Source organism: Medicago truncatula, chromosome 8 (assembly GCF_003473485.1).
Source record: "Medicago truncatula cultivar Jemalong A17 chromosome 8, MtrunA17r5.0-ANR, whole genome shotgun sequence".
NCBI classification, from domain to species: Eukaryota; Viridiplantae; Streptophyta; class Magnoliopsida; order Fabales; family Fabaceae; genus Medicago; species Medicago truncatula.
This window is the reverse complement of record NC_053049.1, coordinates 13,809,225-13,826,472: the sequence shown is the minus strand read 5'-3', so window position 1 is coordinate 13,826,472 and position 17,248 is coordinate 13,809,225. Positions and strand designations below refer to the sequence as shown.

At 34.1% G+C, this 17,248-nt stretch overlaps 2 protein-coding genes, 1 long non-coding RNA gene and 1 pseudogene across 3 annotated transcripts; 2 read left to right on the top strand and 2 right to left on the bottom strand.

The window, feature by feature from the left end:
* Positions 1-1,380: 1,380 nt before the first annotated feature.
* LOC25501029 (sm-like protein LSM7) lies at positions 1,381-5,558 on the top strand. Its single transcript, XM_024772506.2, has 5 exons — positions 1,381-1,475; positions 1,601-1,682; positions 3,230-3,301; positions 4,358-4,410; positions 5,136-5,558. Exons 1-5 carry the CDS (start codon positions 1,473-1,475, stop codon positions 5,223-5,225), a joined length of 300 nt encoding a protein of 99 aa, XP_024628274.1. The 5' UTR covers positions 1,381-1,472; the 3' UTR covers positions 5,226-5,558.
* Positions 5,559-6,205: 647 nt separating this feature from the next.
* Positions 6,206-7,335, bottom strand: LOC25501028 (uncharacterized). The gene is made up of 2 exons (XR_003007774.2): positions 6,922-7,335; positions 6,206-6,761 (listed from the first exon to the last, which is right to left on the bottom strand). It is a non-coding gene; the product is annotated as an uncharacterized lncRNA (long non-coding RNA).
* Positions 7,336-7,413: 78 nt separating this feature from the next.
* LOC25501027 (putative disease resistance protein RGA1) lies at positions 7,414-11,446 on the top strand (annotated as a pseudogene).
* A 2,479-nt stretch (positions 11,447-13,925) lies between these two features.
* On the bottom strand, positions 13,926-16,652 carry LOC25501025 (cytochrome P450 705A5). The gene is made up of 3 exons (XM_013589570.3): positions 15,906-16,652; positions 15,443-15,785; positions 13,926-14,776 (listed from the first exon to the last, which is right to left on the bottom strand). Exons 1-3 carry the CDS (start codon positions 16,484-16,486, stop codon positions 14,126-14,128), a joined length of 1,575 nt encoding a protein of 524 aa, XP_013445024.1. The 5' UTR covers positions 16,487-16,652; the 3' UTR covers positions 13,926-14,125.
* Between the last annotated feature and the right edge of the window lie 596 nt (positions 16,653-17,248).

Below are 17,248 nucleotides of genomic sequence, written 5' to 3'. Positions count from 1 at the left end.
TATATATATATATATATATATATATATATATATATATTTGAATGTTTTTTGTTGTTTTGGTATAATAAATGAGAATTAAACTAACGGAACAATAAAAATAAAAGCGCGTAGACTTTTGTAGTGACGTTGGATCACCACAAAATTTCTAATCTAATTTTTTTGCATTTTTGGATATATATATATATATATATATATATATATATATATATATATATATATATATATATATATATATATATAAGGCCGTAAAGAAATAAAAAGACACGCACACTTTTCTCATTTATATTTACATTGGACCTAAATACATTCTAATTGCTTGAAAATAAATAACGATAATTAAAATGTTAAATAGAAATAAAATAAAATGCAAAAATGCTGAAAAGAAATAAAATGCAAGAAAATAAAAGAAAGGGATGAAATTCCTTAGGAACATAAAAAAGAGGGAGAAGAAAAGAATAGCTCGTCAACACAAGCTAAATAGTGAGAAGAGAGAAAAAAAATTTGACAACTCAAGAGAACTTTTGGTGTGTGAAATTGTGAGGAATGAAAGCTATATTTATAGGTGAGGAAGTTGATGAAAAGGGAAAAATGGTTAATGGATTTTGATGGTGATTTGAATGGTGTTTAATGGTGAATTTTAAAAGAGGAATGTGAAAGTTGACACTTGACTTGAAAATTTTTAGACCTTGGACATTTTATTTTTGGACCTATTCTAAAGAAAATAAAATAATAAAAAAAGGTAAAATAAAATAACCTAAAATAAAATAAAAGGATAAAAATAAAAATAAAAATAAAAGATGGAAATTAACTAAAATAAAAAACTAAAGATAAAAAATAATAAAGACTAAAAAAAAAAAGGGTCCCGAAATCGAACCAAAAAATGAGGTATTTTAAAGTACTTCTTTGTCGAATTTTTCTCTGAAAAGTCAGAGAATATTCCGGGTCAGAGACTGTATGAATGTAGGATTTTAGTCAAAAATTGGGGTATAACAATATCGTTGATGTTATTGAGAAAGATAAAATTTTACATTATATTTATTATATTATTGGTGTAATTTAAAAAGATAAGTCTCTTGATACAATTTAAAATCACAAACACGTGTTAGTGTCGTGTTCGTCTGAACGCTAGTATAATATATATTTCCTCCGTTCTTTTTTAAGTGTCGTTTTGGAATAGTAACACAAAATTAAGAAAGTGTATATTTACACATTTTCTTCCTATTATACCCTCATTTAATATGATAAATAGGAAGAAAATGTGCAAAAATACATTTTAAAAAGACTTGTGCAAAAAAACAATCATGAGAAAATGATTGTTTATCCAAGAGTCTTTTTTAATCAAAAACAAAAGACCTTTATTTAATTGTTTAAGTTATGTATTCATGATCCTTGGATCGATTCCCATATAAGTAGTATTTCGTTTTTTAGGATTTACTATATTAGTAAAAAGACCTTGTTGTAATACTTGAAACATGGTGAGTTTCTTTTCCAAAATTTCGCCACCTTTTGAATATGCATCTTACTTCACACACACACTAATTGAAAACAAGTGAACAAAGAAAAACCTAATTTCTTTTCTTATTTTTTTTTATTTTTTCAGTCTGGGAGAAAAGAAACTGTTCTGGATTTAGCAAAATTTGTTGATAAAGGAGTTCAAGTCAAGCTTACTGGTGGCAGACAAGGTATATAAACAACCCACCTTTTTCTTTTTTATTTTATACGTTTATTCTTATCATTAAATTGATTCTGGCGTAAATAATTTATGTTCGGATACATTCATGTAAAGAGGGTTGGACAATAATATTCCAGACTAAAATTGATTATAGAATTCAGAAGCTACAATTGATTTTAGAGTGACCATAATTGATTTTGGAGGTGTAGAATTGATTCTGACATGTTTGGTTGTTGTCGAGTCGAATTTGTTCTTTCTCCAAAATTGATTCTATTTGAAGCTAAAATTTGTAGCTTTTGATTCTAGAATTGATTTTCACACACAAATTTATAGTTCAACTCACTTTTACATTTACATGAATATATCAAAACACAAATCACTCTTAATCAGAATTACTTTTAACCAAAATAATCAACTCTACAAAATCAATGTTATCAAAATCAATTATCCCCACGCTCAACCAAACACACACTTAGTATCAATTCTAAAGGCAGGGAACCAAACATGTCAAAATCAATTATGCATGAGTGGAATCACTATTCTCTCATCCAAACATTTTCATTTTCTTAAATTATTACATGTGTCATTGTAGTGTTTGGTATCTGTGTCTGTCGGAGTGCTTTGTAGTTTGAGAGTTTGTTAAGTGTCAATTTCTCTAGCTTGAGTTTAGTTACTATCTTTTGAATAAAAAAAATTTGAATTTCAATTGCAATTTTGTACTCAGATTTGAAGTTTGTTGATAATATATTTTCTGATTTTGAGTTTGTAGTCTTTTTTGTTCAACAAGATTGAATTATTTGCGTGCATTGTGGTTCGGGTGTTGATTTGCTTTTAATATATTTGATATGCTTAATTGTTGATCAAAATGTCTTGTTCTGGATTCACTTCTTTCATATGTCATTCTATTCTTCTGATTATGCAAATTACATTACATAATTTTTTACTTTTTTTTATTTTGTATTAATTTTGTAATTCTGTTAGTCAACTTGGATTGTGAAAATGACAACAATGGGTGATGAAAATCTACAATATTGAATTCATACAAAAGGAAATAGTTGATAGTCCTTGTGTATGTTATTACGTGTTATGTGCAGTTTTTTATCTGAAACAATTGGGCAAGTTTTTCAAATTGTAAGGGTGTCCCTTTCCTATTGAACGATTTTTCGGGCCATTTTTGGTGAGCATTGGTAGTGTGAGTGCGCACTTAATACAATTCTTTGCTGTGGGATGGAATAATTGGTCTACTTGGATTGACTTCTAGGTTATGGGGGCTTCTCAATTGAGATAAACACTTGTTTCAGAACTTATGGAATATATCCTTAAACATTTGTGCGTGGTTATGGAGAATTTAAATGAGAGATATCTCCTTTGTGTTCATGCTATGAGAAGTATATCCAAACTTACTTCATGTTTATTGCTTCTCCTTTGTGTTCATGCTATAGTTCTCTCAATTTTCAATGGATTCTTTGTCTTGGAGGATATCTTGTCTTCTCCAAAATCTTCAATGTTTACTTGGTGATGAGGGGTCTAACATAATTACAATTTGTTGAATTGCAGTGACAGGTACTCTAAAAGGGTATGACCAGTTACTTAACCTTTTCCTGGATGAAGCTGTTGAGTTTTTAAGAGGTAAATAATACTTAGTGTACCAGCTGCATGTTATTTTTGCATTTAGTGACTCGATAAGTCAATTACATATATTTTGAAATTTATAAATTTTGGATCGCTATAATGCCATGACTTCATCTTTCCTATAACACATTGAAATAAATACGGTTTGTATAGAAAGGGAATAAAGGGAAAGTTCATCTAATTCATTCGGGGCATATGATTGATGGTGCTTTGTTTTTGAAGAAAAAACGGGACTTTTAATTTTCTTGAAAAATTATATCGTAATTAGATAAACCTTCTTAAAAAATATAAGGAAAAAAAAAGTTTTAGTTATTATCTCAAAATCTAGAAAAATGATTCTGCACAAAAGCCGTCAAAAATGTGCTTTTTACCTAACTTGACATTTTTTTTTGTTTTGCTTCACAATATTATCCAAGTACTTAAAGGGACTTTTGCCAAATTGTGATAGCGAAAGCCAAAATGGGTGATGAATTACAAGTAGCACGCTTTAACATCACTTTTCAACTGAAATTGCCGACATTGATACTGCTTTAACTCGTTGTTGTTCAAAATGTTTTCTTATTTGTTTTGGCAATATGTAAAATGTCAACATCTATCTATATGATAGCCTGCTTGAAAGTTCAGTCATGCAATATGGACAATAGAGTCATGATGCACCTTTGTGTATATTTAGATTTAATGAATAATTTACCATTACCAATAGCATACATAGTTTGATTCATGCTAAGCCTTTCATGTCAAGTGTATTGAGCTCAGTCATTCTGATGTAGTTTGACAGTGTCTGATAAACTGATACACATTTGTCATACAACTTTGTAAAATCATCTATGCAAAACTGTCTATTTTAAGAGTGAAACTAGATTTTGTTTGCCTACTCATACTTATTTTTTCAAAGTAGTGCTTGATAAGAATATTAGTAATGCCCCTCTGCAAAGTAACTATATAGTTTCTAATAAGTAATGTTGAATAGTTAAATCTTATTAACATAAGAACATCTTTACACATTCTTTCAATTTGTGACCAAAATCGATGTATTTTATATTTGTCCTGCAGATCCCGATGATCCACTGAAAACTACAGATCAGACCAGAAGTCTTGGCTTAATAGTATGTTTCTTTCATTCTTTCCCACCTTCTCTTTTTAAAAACATAATTTTGCCAACCATCAAATGCTGAAATTTAACTTGCATGAATAAATGTATGGTCTATTTATCAGAGTACCATAATTGTTTTCTAATTTCTTAGTCAAATCCTTATTAATGAAACATCAGAAAGGGCAACATAATTTGTCACAACGATGTTTCGCTTTTATTAATTAATCTAGCTTGCTATGAGTTTAGTCAGATGAATAGATGAGAAAAGGGAAAACACTTACTAATTGGAACTGATGGAAAGTTCTTGTTTTCTTGCAAATCTTTATTGGAAAGTAAAACTGTGAAGATATAAGATGAATTTGCAGTTTCATAATTTGAATGACCAAACTATGACAGATAGTTTTTGCCACATAATGATCAGTACTAGGAAAAAGGGTAGGATCATATTGTTGTCATACTCTAGTTCCCAAGCTTGACATTTGGTTTGCTGTACAAGTAGGAGCTGTGAATGTTATTAGTTTTACTCCCTATTCTTGGCAAAATTTACATCAAATTTGCAAATACTTATCAACACTTAACATCATGTATTTCTTTTGTGACTAATTAACAGCATGCATTAAGAAAACATTTCTTGTAAGTTATACGACCAAAACAAATATATGAATTTTGCTGGGATGACAAAGCAGGTTTTGGGCATATTGTTTCTGTTGGAACTAAACTGCTTTTGTCGCAATGCAGGGTTGCAGGGGAACTGCTGTCATGCTTGTGTCGCCAACTGATGGTACGGACGAGATTGCAAACCCCTTTCTTGAGGCAGATGGGGCCTAGGTGTAAATGCGTGTATAAAATACCTTCTATGTTGCTAACCAGGTCTCGTCATTTTAGTTACCAACCATCATTGTGATCTACTTGGTATCTTTACACTCCTATGTATTAACATTTACTTTTTGAGGAAAAAAAATCGCATTTTGTGTTTGCTGATGGAATTGAACATTCGTATAATGTTAGTTCATATCTGGGATGACTCTGATATTTGCAGTTACTCCTGGAAGAGTTCCTCCTTGTATACCGTATAATTTTGTTAAGTATGTTGCAGCTCTACATATTAAAAATGATGTAGCAACTGCAGTAGCAGTCTGCAACACTGGCATTTTTCCCTGATTTTCTGATTTCATATGCATATATCTGCAGAGATTACTCATCAAATCAAGCTAAAAAATTTCCAATCAAGATGAACTGAAACTACATTTTGTAAACCTTCCATAGTAAGAAAATGAATGACTTCATCATGATCATAGTTCTAAATTGTAATCACCAACTGTTATTGTAGACGCAATATAAACGTTTTAGAGGTCTCGCTACTGCAATTGCAGCCACGTTTGCCTGTACCTTGCCTCAATATCAAAGTTCGCAGCTTAACTGCAACTACGACACATTTAGAACCATAATCATGATAAATATCTATTACTTTTAGTGGATAAATAAATTAATTTCCAACACTTTCCCATTAAATTTGTTCAGTCTTGTTACTTTCTTATAGTCCTACAATTTCATATAATACTGATTACTGAAAACAATCAACACATGTGAATGTTAGGTATTCCTCATAACAACTTGTGGAAAAAAAAAACCTTCCCCCAAAAATATAAAATATAATGAACTCCAAGATTTTAAATCAATGTATGTGGCCACAATCTAAGCTGCAGCATAACAGTTTTTGATCTGCAATTGAGATTGCATCTTTCTGTTTTTTTGAATGACAAATGCTAGTAGTTAGTTGTTAGATTAATATTTACTCTTTTGTCCCCCCCCCCCCCCCCCCCAACATCGAGGATCGTGATGCAACCAAAATGTTACCGCAAACCCGATTTAAAACATTGATCATCTTGAATGAAAATATAACATGAACTATCAAATATAATATGATCAGATATAAAATTATAGAAGTTTTATTCAGCTTAAGTGCTTAACCCAATTTTTCAACGAATTAACCAGCCAAGCACTTCATTTTTATTGGAAAATAATTTCACATGACAGTACAAAAGGTCACATCACTTTCACAGTAATCTTCCATCCCTCTCCATCAATTCCACAAAATCTGGCTGAACACAGAAAAGGCAACAAGAAACGTGTTACATTAAATTAGAAAACTGTATCGGTGGTTGGTGGTGCAGTCTCTGCAGGTATTTTAGGTCCTCCGATGGCGATTTCAGGTAATTTAGGTCCTCTAATTTGAAGCGAAGAGCTTATTGCATAAATTTTACTCCATAATCTTGTCTTCGGTTTATGCTAGTGTTTTGTCAGAACCAAGAGATCTTGTAGGCACTATTAGAAATGCGACTAGCGTGCCAATTATAGTAGCAACTGCGATCCAAAACATCAGAATCAGTTTCATTGGACAAGTTCAAAAGTCTCATACTGTGCCTTAATAAGCTGGATTAATTAAATGCAACATCAACACATGTTAGACACCAAACACAGCTTCAATCCGAACTCAACCATTTGTTTAGATAAATAGAATCACCTGACCGAGGTAAGAAAGCTACTAGAAGCATTCCAGTTGAACAAACTACTTGTTGTAGAGATTGGTTGTGATAAAGAGAGAGAGAGAGAACAGCGACACGTGGGTGTTTGAGGAGAGACATTGGTGTGTGTGTGTGGAGATTGTGAAATGATGATAGAGTTAGTTGAACTTGAAGAACATTTTTTTTTTTTTTTTTGGTAGATAACTTGAAGGACATTTTATGGTGTGTTTATATTTACCGTGTAATATTGCATTGGAACTTATATAATCAATCCTTTAAAAATGTAAAGTGTTGTTTTCAAGTTAAAATTTGTTTTTCTTTTTTTTTTTACATCTAGGATACCGGTTAGTACTACCCTCATTTTAATTGAGAGATATCTTTAAAAACATATAATTTAGGTGGGATTAATTAAAAGATTTTCCCACGATAGAAAAATTTATTCTTAACCGTTAGATTAAATGAAAACCACAATATTAGTATACTATCTGAACACTGTATTTTTAACACTATCCACCACCAACCTCTCAAAGTCAAAATCCACCTACCACCTTGTTTTCAAGTTAAAATGTTTTACTTGGAATTTTCTCACTTTCATAAAACAGAATTACAAATCTTCCTCGAGAAAAGTTATCTCCAAGGCAAAGTTTGATTCATTTCTGTTATCATACCTGCAAAATGGCTGATGTTTTACTTGGAACTGTGATTCAAAACCTTGGATCTTTTGTTCAACAAGAGCTTTCAACCTTTTTGGGTGTTGGAGAATTGACCCAGAAGCTATGTGGAAATCTCACTGCAATTCGGGCTGTCCTCAAAGATGCTGAAGAGAAGCAAATAACAAGTCATGCTGTAAAAGATTGGCTGCAGAAGTTAACTGATGTAGCGCATATTCTTGATGATATATTAGACGAATATTCGATAAGATCCAAAGCACATGGAGACGACGACAAGTGGATCACTCGTTTCCATCCTAAGAAGATTTTGGCTCGCCGAGGTATTGGAAAGAGGATGAAAGAGGTTGCTAAAAAGATTGATGTTATTGCTGAAGACCGGATCAAGTTTGGATTACATGTGGGAGTCATGGAGCATCTACCAGAAGACATGGAGTGGCGCCAAACTACTTCTATCATCACTAAATCCAAAGTATATGGAAGAGACAAAGATAAAGAACAAATTGTTGAGTATCTTCTAAGGGATGCAAGTAACAGAGAAGATATCTCTGTCTATTCCATTGTTGGCCTAGGTGGATATGGAAAAACAACACTTGCTCAATTGGTGTACAACGATGAAAACGTAAGCACCCACTTTGACTTGAAAATATGGGTTTGTGTTTCTGATGATTTCAGTATGAAGAAAATCCTACATTCTATCATAGAATCTGAAACAGGACGAAATCCGAATCTCATGTCTTTGGAATCAATGCAAAAAAAAGTTCAAGAAGTTTTGCAAAGCAAAAGGTATTTACTTGTACTAGATGATGTGTGGAATGAAGACCATGTTAAATGGGAAAAGTTCAAGTTTTTGTTGCAATGTGGCATTACAAGGAAAGGATCATCAATTTTAGTCACTACGCGACTTGAGATTGTTGCATCCATCATGGGAACTCACCCTGCTCATCATTTGGTAGGATTACATGATGAAGACATTTGGTCTTTGTTTAAACTACATGCTATTGGACCTAATGGGGAAGAGCGTGCAGAGCTTGCAGCAATAGGCAAGGAGATAGTGAGAAAATGTGTGGGTTCACCTCTTGCTGCCAAGGTTTTGGGAAGCCTTTCGCGCTTTAAAAGTGAGGAACATCAATGGCTTTCTGTAAAGGAAAGTAAGCTTTGGAATTTATCTGAGGATAACCCTATCATGTCTGCTTTGAGACTAAGCTACTTTAATTTGAAATTGTCCTTGAGGCCATGTTTTACTTTTTGTGCTGTTTTTCCTAAGGATTTTGAAATGGTGAAGGAAAATCTCATTCTACTTTGGATGGCTAATGGACTTGTTACATCTAGAGGAAACTTACAACGGAGCATGTTGGTAATGAGGTATGGGATGAGTTATGCCAAAGATCATTTTTTCAAGAAGTTAAATCAGATGTGGTAGGTAACATAACATTCAAAATGCATGATTTAGTCCATGATTTAGCTCAATCCATAATGGGAGAAGAATGTGTGGCTTCTGAGGTTTTAAGCTTGACTGACTTGTCAATTAGAACTCACCATATAAGTTGCTTTGATACTAAAGGAAAATTTGACTACAACATGACGTCCTTCGAAAAAGTTGAATCCTTGCGAACCTTTCTTGAGTTCAAACCACCCTGCAAAATTTTAGATTTGTTTCCATCAATCACTCCTCTCCGAGCTTTACGTACAAGTTCTTTTCAACTCTCAGGATTGAAGAATATAATTCATCTGAGGTACTTGGAACTTTATGAAAGTAAGATCACAACCTTGCCTGAGTCTGTTTGCAGGCTGCAGAAATTGCAAACCTTAAAACTTGAACGTTGTGATTCTCTTTCTAGTTTTCCAAAAAAATTTACACAATTGGAAGACCTTAGACATCTTATTATTAAAGATTGCCAGTCATTGGTATCAAGTCCATTTAGAATCAGGGAGTTAACTTGTCTGAAAACATTGACCATTTTCATTGTTGGCTCGGAAATTGGGTTTGGTTTAGCTGAGCTGCAAAACTTACAATTAGGAGGAAAACTACACATCAGAGGCCTTCAGAATGTGTCAAACGAAGGGGATGCTAAAGAAGCTAATTTGATTGGAAAGAAAGACTTAAATCACTTATATTTGTCATGGGGTGATTATCCTAGTTCACAAGTTACAAGTGTTGATGCTGAGCGAGTGCTGGAGGCTCTTGAGCCCCATTCAGGTCTTAAGAGATTTGGGATGAAGGATTACGGGGGAATACATTTTCCTCCTTGGATGAGGAATACTTCTTTTCTAAAAAGCTTAGTTTGTATTATTCTCTATGATTGTAAAAACTGCAAGCAACTTTCCCCACTTGGTAAATTACCGTGTTTAACTACTCTCTTTTTATCTGGAATGAGGAATTTAAAGTACATTGAAGATGACTTATATGAACCTGCATCCGAGAAGGCTTTTGCGTCATTGAAAAAATTGACGTTACGTAACTTACCAAATTTAGAGAGGGTGTTGGAAGTTGAAGGAGTGGAGATGCTACCCCAACTTTCATTCTTAAGTATAGAATGTGTCCCAAAACTTGCATTGTCGTCCCTTCCATCTGTTGAGTTCCTTTTTGTTACCGGAGGAAATGAAGAGTTATTGAAGTCCATTTTTAACAACAACTGCAATGAAGACGCGACTTTGTCCCCACAAGGAACTGCTGGTAATAATATTTATAATCTTAAGTTACTTTACATATCAGACTTTGCCAAACTCAAGGAATTACCTGATGAACTCGGCACTCTAAGTACCTTAGAAGTTCTTCACATTCAATGTTGTGATGAAATTGAGTCATTTTCAGAGCACTTGTTGCAAGGTTTGAGTTCTCTTCGGACTTTGTGCATTCATTCATGCCATGAATTTAAGTCTCTGTCTGAGGTTACCAGACACCTAACTTGTCTCGAGGGACTTGAAATTATTGACTGCCCACAGTGCGTTTTTCCAAATAACATGAACAGTCTAACTTCCCTCCATCGACTAAAAGTCTCGGGGCAAAATGCAAACATACTAGACGGCATAGAAGGCAACCTCTCAGTGAAAAATTTGTCTCTAACTAATTTTCCTTCTCTAACATCCTTGCCAGACTGGTTGGGTGCCATGACTACTCTTCAAAGATTAAAAATCAGTGGGTTTCCGAAGTTAAGGTCACTACCAGACAGCTTTCAGCAACTCCGAAACTTGCAAAGGTTAAGTATTGTTAGTTGCTCTATGTTGGAGAAGCGATGCAAGAGAGGAATAGGAGAAGATTGGGATAAGATAGCTCACATACCTGAAGTTGAATTGGAATCTAAATTTGATGCAAAACCAACATTTTGTGGTAATTTAATTTAATGAATCCTCTTCTCTTTTCTCCCTTTCTATTTTTTGCCTTACTGTGTTTGGTTGATCTTTTCACCAAATGTGCAATGATTTTTGACATTATATTGAACAATGGTGCAGAGAATATCATATCAACATGGAAGGTGGGGAAGCATACCTCAAGTGAATTTGACCAGATGATTGATATTCTCTAAGTGAAGAGCATATATATAGATATATAACGCTCTTCTCTTCATCTTTCAGTGTAAGAATCTCATCTTATATATATGCAGAACAACTATGGTGATCAACTTAATAGCCTAAGTACCGTAATAGTACTTAAAGAATACACTTCTCTGTTTAGTGGAAATGATTCTTGAGCACTATTGTTTAGCCAAATGATCTATGCTATTGTTGTTTGGTTATGAATCTGAAATTCCAACTACATTTTGAACATGTGTCCTATTTATTCTTGTAATTGTAAATATGTATTTTTGTTGCTCATTTTCTTTGTTAACAAAGGCTAAATTTATCTCTGAATAAATTATTCTTTCTCTAATAGGACACAATTATGTTTGCGCCCGTTTTCAGATTTTGTTTCAATGATGCCAGTCTTTAATATGCCTAGAAGCTTGTTTCCATATCTGATACAAGGAGTTTGGAAAGAGTATTGTGATATTGTTTATCCCAGCAAGTCATGGCTATGGCAAAATTCAATATACATTGTATGAAATGATTTAGATGTTAGAGATAAGGATTTATGCAAACATAGATATTAATGTTGTTCTGCTCTGCCTACACAAAAGTGGAAGGTTTTAAGTTCTGTTAGTTTCTTAGTTAGGATTTTCTTTGGCAGATAGTTAACTTGATTTGGTGTTATATTATGATTGAGTTGGATATGGAATTTCTTCAACAGCAGTTGTACAATGCAGAAGTTCCAGTCTCTATAAACGAAGTGGTTTCTAATGCTACAAACAATCATAATAATTATCAAACCAGCAATTCTCGCAAGCAAAACGAAAACCAAAGAGAAATTGCTTGGAAACCTCCACCCACAAATTACTATATGGTTAATGGCAACGTTATCCTGGAACAAACAGGTGCAGTTACTCGTGATCAACACGGAGAGGTAATAGCAGCAGCTGCATGGCGAGAAGAAGGTAACAAGATATCAATCCTCAAAGTTCTAAAGGACACCAGTCTCTCAAATTTACGAAATATTTAATTAGTCTCTTAAATTAAAGAATTCCAATCAGTTAAGTTTTTCCATCAAAATATATATTTGCTACATATTCATCAAAACCAACAAAAGAAATACATATAACTTGAATGTGCTACAAACGAGTGTTCATGAGCTCGTAATAATGCAATTGATGAGGTAGGAGATGGAGTGCAAAAGAAGTTACGTTGAGTTCATGATAAATTGTCAAATGGCACCTTAAAACTAACTGTGTTAGCAGCATAACTTCCATTTGGTTTGTATTGTATCTATCTAAACATCAAAAATGATAATTTCTACAAGTGTTTTAGAACCATTAATCCAAAACAATACCTAAAAAAGTTGCAATTGAAACACCAAAAATGCCAGTAAGCATTCCAGGAATAACTAAAGATTCCCAGCCTTCAGCCTTAGCCATTTCACAAGCTGTTGTAGGGCCTCCATTGAACATTCGTATAATGTTAGTTCATATGCTGGGATGACTCTGATATTTGAAGTTACTCCTGGAAGAGTTCCTCCTTGTATACCGTATAATTTTGTTAAGTATGTTGCAGCTCTATATATTAAAAATGATGTAGCAACTGCAGTAGCTGTCTGCAACACTGGCATATTGCCCTGATTTTCTGACTTCATAAGCATTTCTTCATCTGCCAACATTACTCGTTAAATCAAGCTAAAATTTCCATTCAAGATGAACAAAGACAATTTTTATAAGACTTATATAGTCAAGAATAATGAATGACTTCATCATAACCATAGTTTTAAATTGCAGTCTACAATCGCAATTGCGGCTGCAATATAGGTTTTAGATGTCTCTGCAACCGCCATTGTGGCCACATCTTGCCTTAATAACAAAGTTTGCAGCGTAACTGCAACTGCGGCCTCAATTTAGAACTGTAATAACGATTTCATCAGTTTCCCATTAAGTTATTCAATCATATAACATCCTTTTAATTCTATCACCATTTCATAACTAATACCGGAAACAATCAACATATGTGGATTTTTGTGTATCACTGTAAATAACTTAGAGAACACCCTCAAATTAAAATATCATAATCATCTTCAAGGTTTTAAATAACTTATAGAACACCCTCAAATTAAGTATGTTGCAGCTCTATATCTATATATTAAAAAAAATTGTTTAGATTCCAACACTGTAATTTGAATTTTTACTGTACAAAATCGATGATATAGCAGGGGTACACCGGAATTCTCTCAAATTACAAGGGGCAAAAATACCTTAAATTTTGTAATTTGATGCCAGGAAGGTTCAAAACCAAAGAATCTTCAAATTACAGAGTTGAAATATAAACAATTTTTTTTACAGGGGTAAACCGGAAATCGCTAATATTACAGGGGTTGGAATCTTCATATTACCATGAAGGTCCAATACCTTTTTCTTTTGTTACAAATTGTTCCTTCTGAGTTATAGAATATTTACACTCTCATCCATTTTTCAGCCATTTTCGTTAAAAAATGCTTATGGACCTATGTTTTCTTTTTTCAAATGGATAAATCCTGATAGAACTATGTTTTTTCTTATATGGAAGTGTGTTTTCGGACGAGTGCAATTTTTAAGAATCATGGGAGGGTAAAGGTAGCTTTCTAAACTTTTTTATATAAAACTCTTCACTATGAGTGAAGCACTTAATGTAAAAGCCGTGACCATATGCACAATTTGAAGTTCACAAAAATTAAACTCCTACCATGGTTAGTGGAAAAAGTGTCAAGCAAACTATGTCTTTATATTCAAAGTTTCAAATTGAAGTTGGCAATTACAAATGCCACAATACTAATGCAGTTTATAATCACAATGCATCTGCATAATTCAAAACAACTATGATATTGTTAGACAGTTCTGCCAATGTATTTAATATTGTTTTGTAGAGTCTAATGGTCTAATATCCCATCTATAATATTGTACTTTTGATATCTGAAAGTATACTTCCAAAACATTTGTGATTTTTTAGAAGACACAACGACAAAAGTAGCGTCGTTGAATTATTCATCAAATGGATTAAAATGTAAAACAGGAATACAAATAAGCGGGTGAACCATGCCTAAAGACATTCCAGAACCAGATTGCATATCAACCTTTTCTCCTTTTCCATCTTCACCAATTTTCCAATCAAAGCACTGAACCATAGCAGCAACTGCAGTGTTCATCAAGCTGAATGCTAGTGTTGTCCCTGGACACCCTCTTCTTCCTGCTCCAAATGGAACAAAATCAAACGCCACTCTTTTAGCATCATTCTGACAGTCATAATCACTACTTTGATTCTCTTTTTCTTTCAAGAACCTTTCAGGATGAAATTCATTTGGATCTTCCCAAACTTCTGGATCTCTCATTATAGCATATAAATTGATTGCTACTGCTGTTTTTTCTGGTATATCAAATCCATTTATTTTGCAGTCTTGGTTGCATTCTCTTGTTGTAACTGGTCCTGGCGGATAAAGTCTCAGTGTTTCTTTCACAACTGCTTGTAAATATGGCATGTTTGGTATATCTGATTCTTCTACTAGCCTAACATTTTGTGTGACTGACTCTATCTCCTTTCTTACCTTGTGGAATGATTCTGGATGGTTAAGGAGCTCAGCTATTGCCCATTGCATAGCTTCTGCTGAGGTGTCTGTGCCTGCAATGAAGAGGTCCTGCAAATAAGAGTAAATATTAGTTTGACAAAACACAAGGATGGTTTAACCAATCACAGATCACAGCCCTATCCCGAGGTAGACAGGCATATGCTTTATCAGAATGGATCGTTAACGGTGCAGCCGGCTGTATTTAGACAGTCTGCATTTGGCTGCACCGTATAATCGAGTGTAGCGGATCAACGTCCGTGCTTTATGTCTCCAGCCCATCCCACTCAGCCTTTTACATAGTCATCTAATTTTGTTGTTTCGTCTCTATTTTGATACCTAATTAAAATTACATATATGGTATGATATCTCATGATTTGTTCACTCTGGAATCTAACCTAGCTTTAGGTCTCACCCTGCATTAGTTTTGGCTTCACCATGATTTACATGTTTTTGGTTTATTCGCCATTAGAAAAAAGTGTATTCACCCCCTCCCACCACCCACTCCACGCCTAGAGATGTGTCCAAGTAACACGCTAATTGTTTTATTGATTTTCCATAAGTACTCTCTACTTGAGATATTTCTGTATGAGGCACTGGCGTGCACCTCTTCCAATCAGGATTCAAATTTCAGTTCATCGCATTGTAGGAGACTAGTCGTTGAACCAAAACCCGGTTGGTAGACATACTCATTCTATTTTAAAGAGAAATGATACGTATATGATAAATAAAAGTTACCAGAAAGAATGCTTTGATATGGGTCCTTGTGATCTTGAACTCAGCATAAGCATCATGATAAGCATCCAACAAAATATCCATCAAGTCCCTCTCACTCTCATCACCTCTATGTTCATTACCATTTCCATGTGATGATGATCTTTTGTGTTCATGCTCCTTCATCACCTTCTCAAACAGTTCATCATACCTTCTGCTAACATCCATAGCCTTTTTTCCATACATCCAGAAACTCAACTCCTTGAGAGGCCCCAACACATCACCAAAGCACAATTTGGCAGCAAGCTCAAAAGACTCCTTCACTAACTTCCTAATTTTATCAGCATCGTCACATTTCTCCGAACACCTTGTTCCACAAAATGACAATGAGTTAAATACAACTAAAACACAAGTGTTATGAGAAACATATATTAAAAATACAAATATTTTCGACTTTCTATTTTCTTATTATGATCGAATCACGCACCTGGTGCTCATGACCATTCTACAAGTGACATTATTGGTCAACTTCATAAGCTCAGCACCCAAATCAACAGCAGCAGCACTGCCAGCATTCTCCAACACCCTTTTCACCGAAAGCTCAATCTCATCTCTTCTTATACTCCTCGACCGCTCCAGTTGCCGGCCACTCAGCAGCTCCGTCACACATAGCTTCTTCATGAAACGCCAGTAAGGACCATAAGGAGCTGTAATAAAACCTGAAGTGCCATAAGGAAGTCTGTCTGCAAATGTAAATGCCGGTCGAGAAGAGAACGCGAGGTCATTTGTTTTGAATATAGAGGCAGCGGAGGAGGCAGAAGAGACGAGGAGGAGGTGGCCAGAGGGGCCGAGACGGAGGTGGAGGAGAGGGCCGTGTTTTGAGGAGATGGATTGGAAGGATTTGTAGAGAGATGGAGTGAGGAGGTGGAGGTGGCCTATTAGAGGGAGTGATGGTGGACTTGGTGGAAGGCGGAGAACGGTGGTTGTAGTGGTGAAGAAGAAGATTATTATGTAAGCTATGATGAAGAGTGAAAAGAGTAGCAATAACAACAAGAGGGTCTCTGTCATGATATGGTGGTGACAAGGGCAGAAACTGTTTTTCCTATTAAAGATGAGTTTGTATTGTGGTGGAGGGGAAAGAAGAGAAAGGCTTGCGTAAAAAAGGAAAGAGCAAGTGGAAGAAACAAATTCTATTGGAGGAGGATTCTATAGAGGAAAATGGGAGGGGAGCTCTGGCTTTGAGAGTTAACATTTCTTCGTAATATAAAACCTTCATCATTTGAGGGAACTAACAAATTCTATTGGAGGAGGATTTTGAGGTTTTTTGAAAGGTTTATATGAATTCTTCAAATTTAATCTGTATTATTTTTAAAATTAAAAATATAGTAATCGTATGCATTAATTTATCATTCTCTAAAAAAAAATTACTCTTTTAAAAAATTTGAAAGATTTCTCAATTTTCTCTCATATTTTCCACCCCTCAAAGCCTCTCATTCCTCCCCAAACTCGCAAACAAAATCTTAGAGTTCGTTTGGTTCAATAGAGGGGAGGGGATGGATTTTAATGGAGGGGAGATATTTAGTCAATTAGATACTATGAAAAAGTTAAAGTTGATCACAAACACAAATAAAATATGTTTAGACACACACGCTTGAATAAGAAAAATTTAAAGATAAGTAAAAAAAGATGTGATTAATTTATTTCTCTTTTAATTTTTTTCATTGTGTACGTACATCCAAATATTTTTAGTTTGGGATTGTGACTATGTAAGAGGTTCTTAGATTACATGTTGTAACTATATAAGAAAATAACATGTTTTGGCTCTTTTGA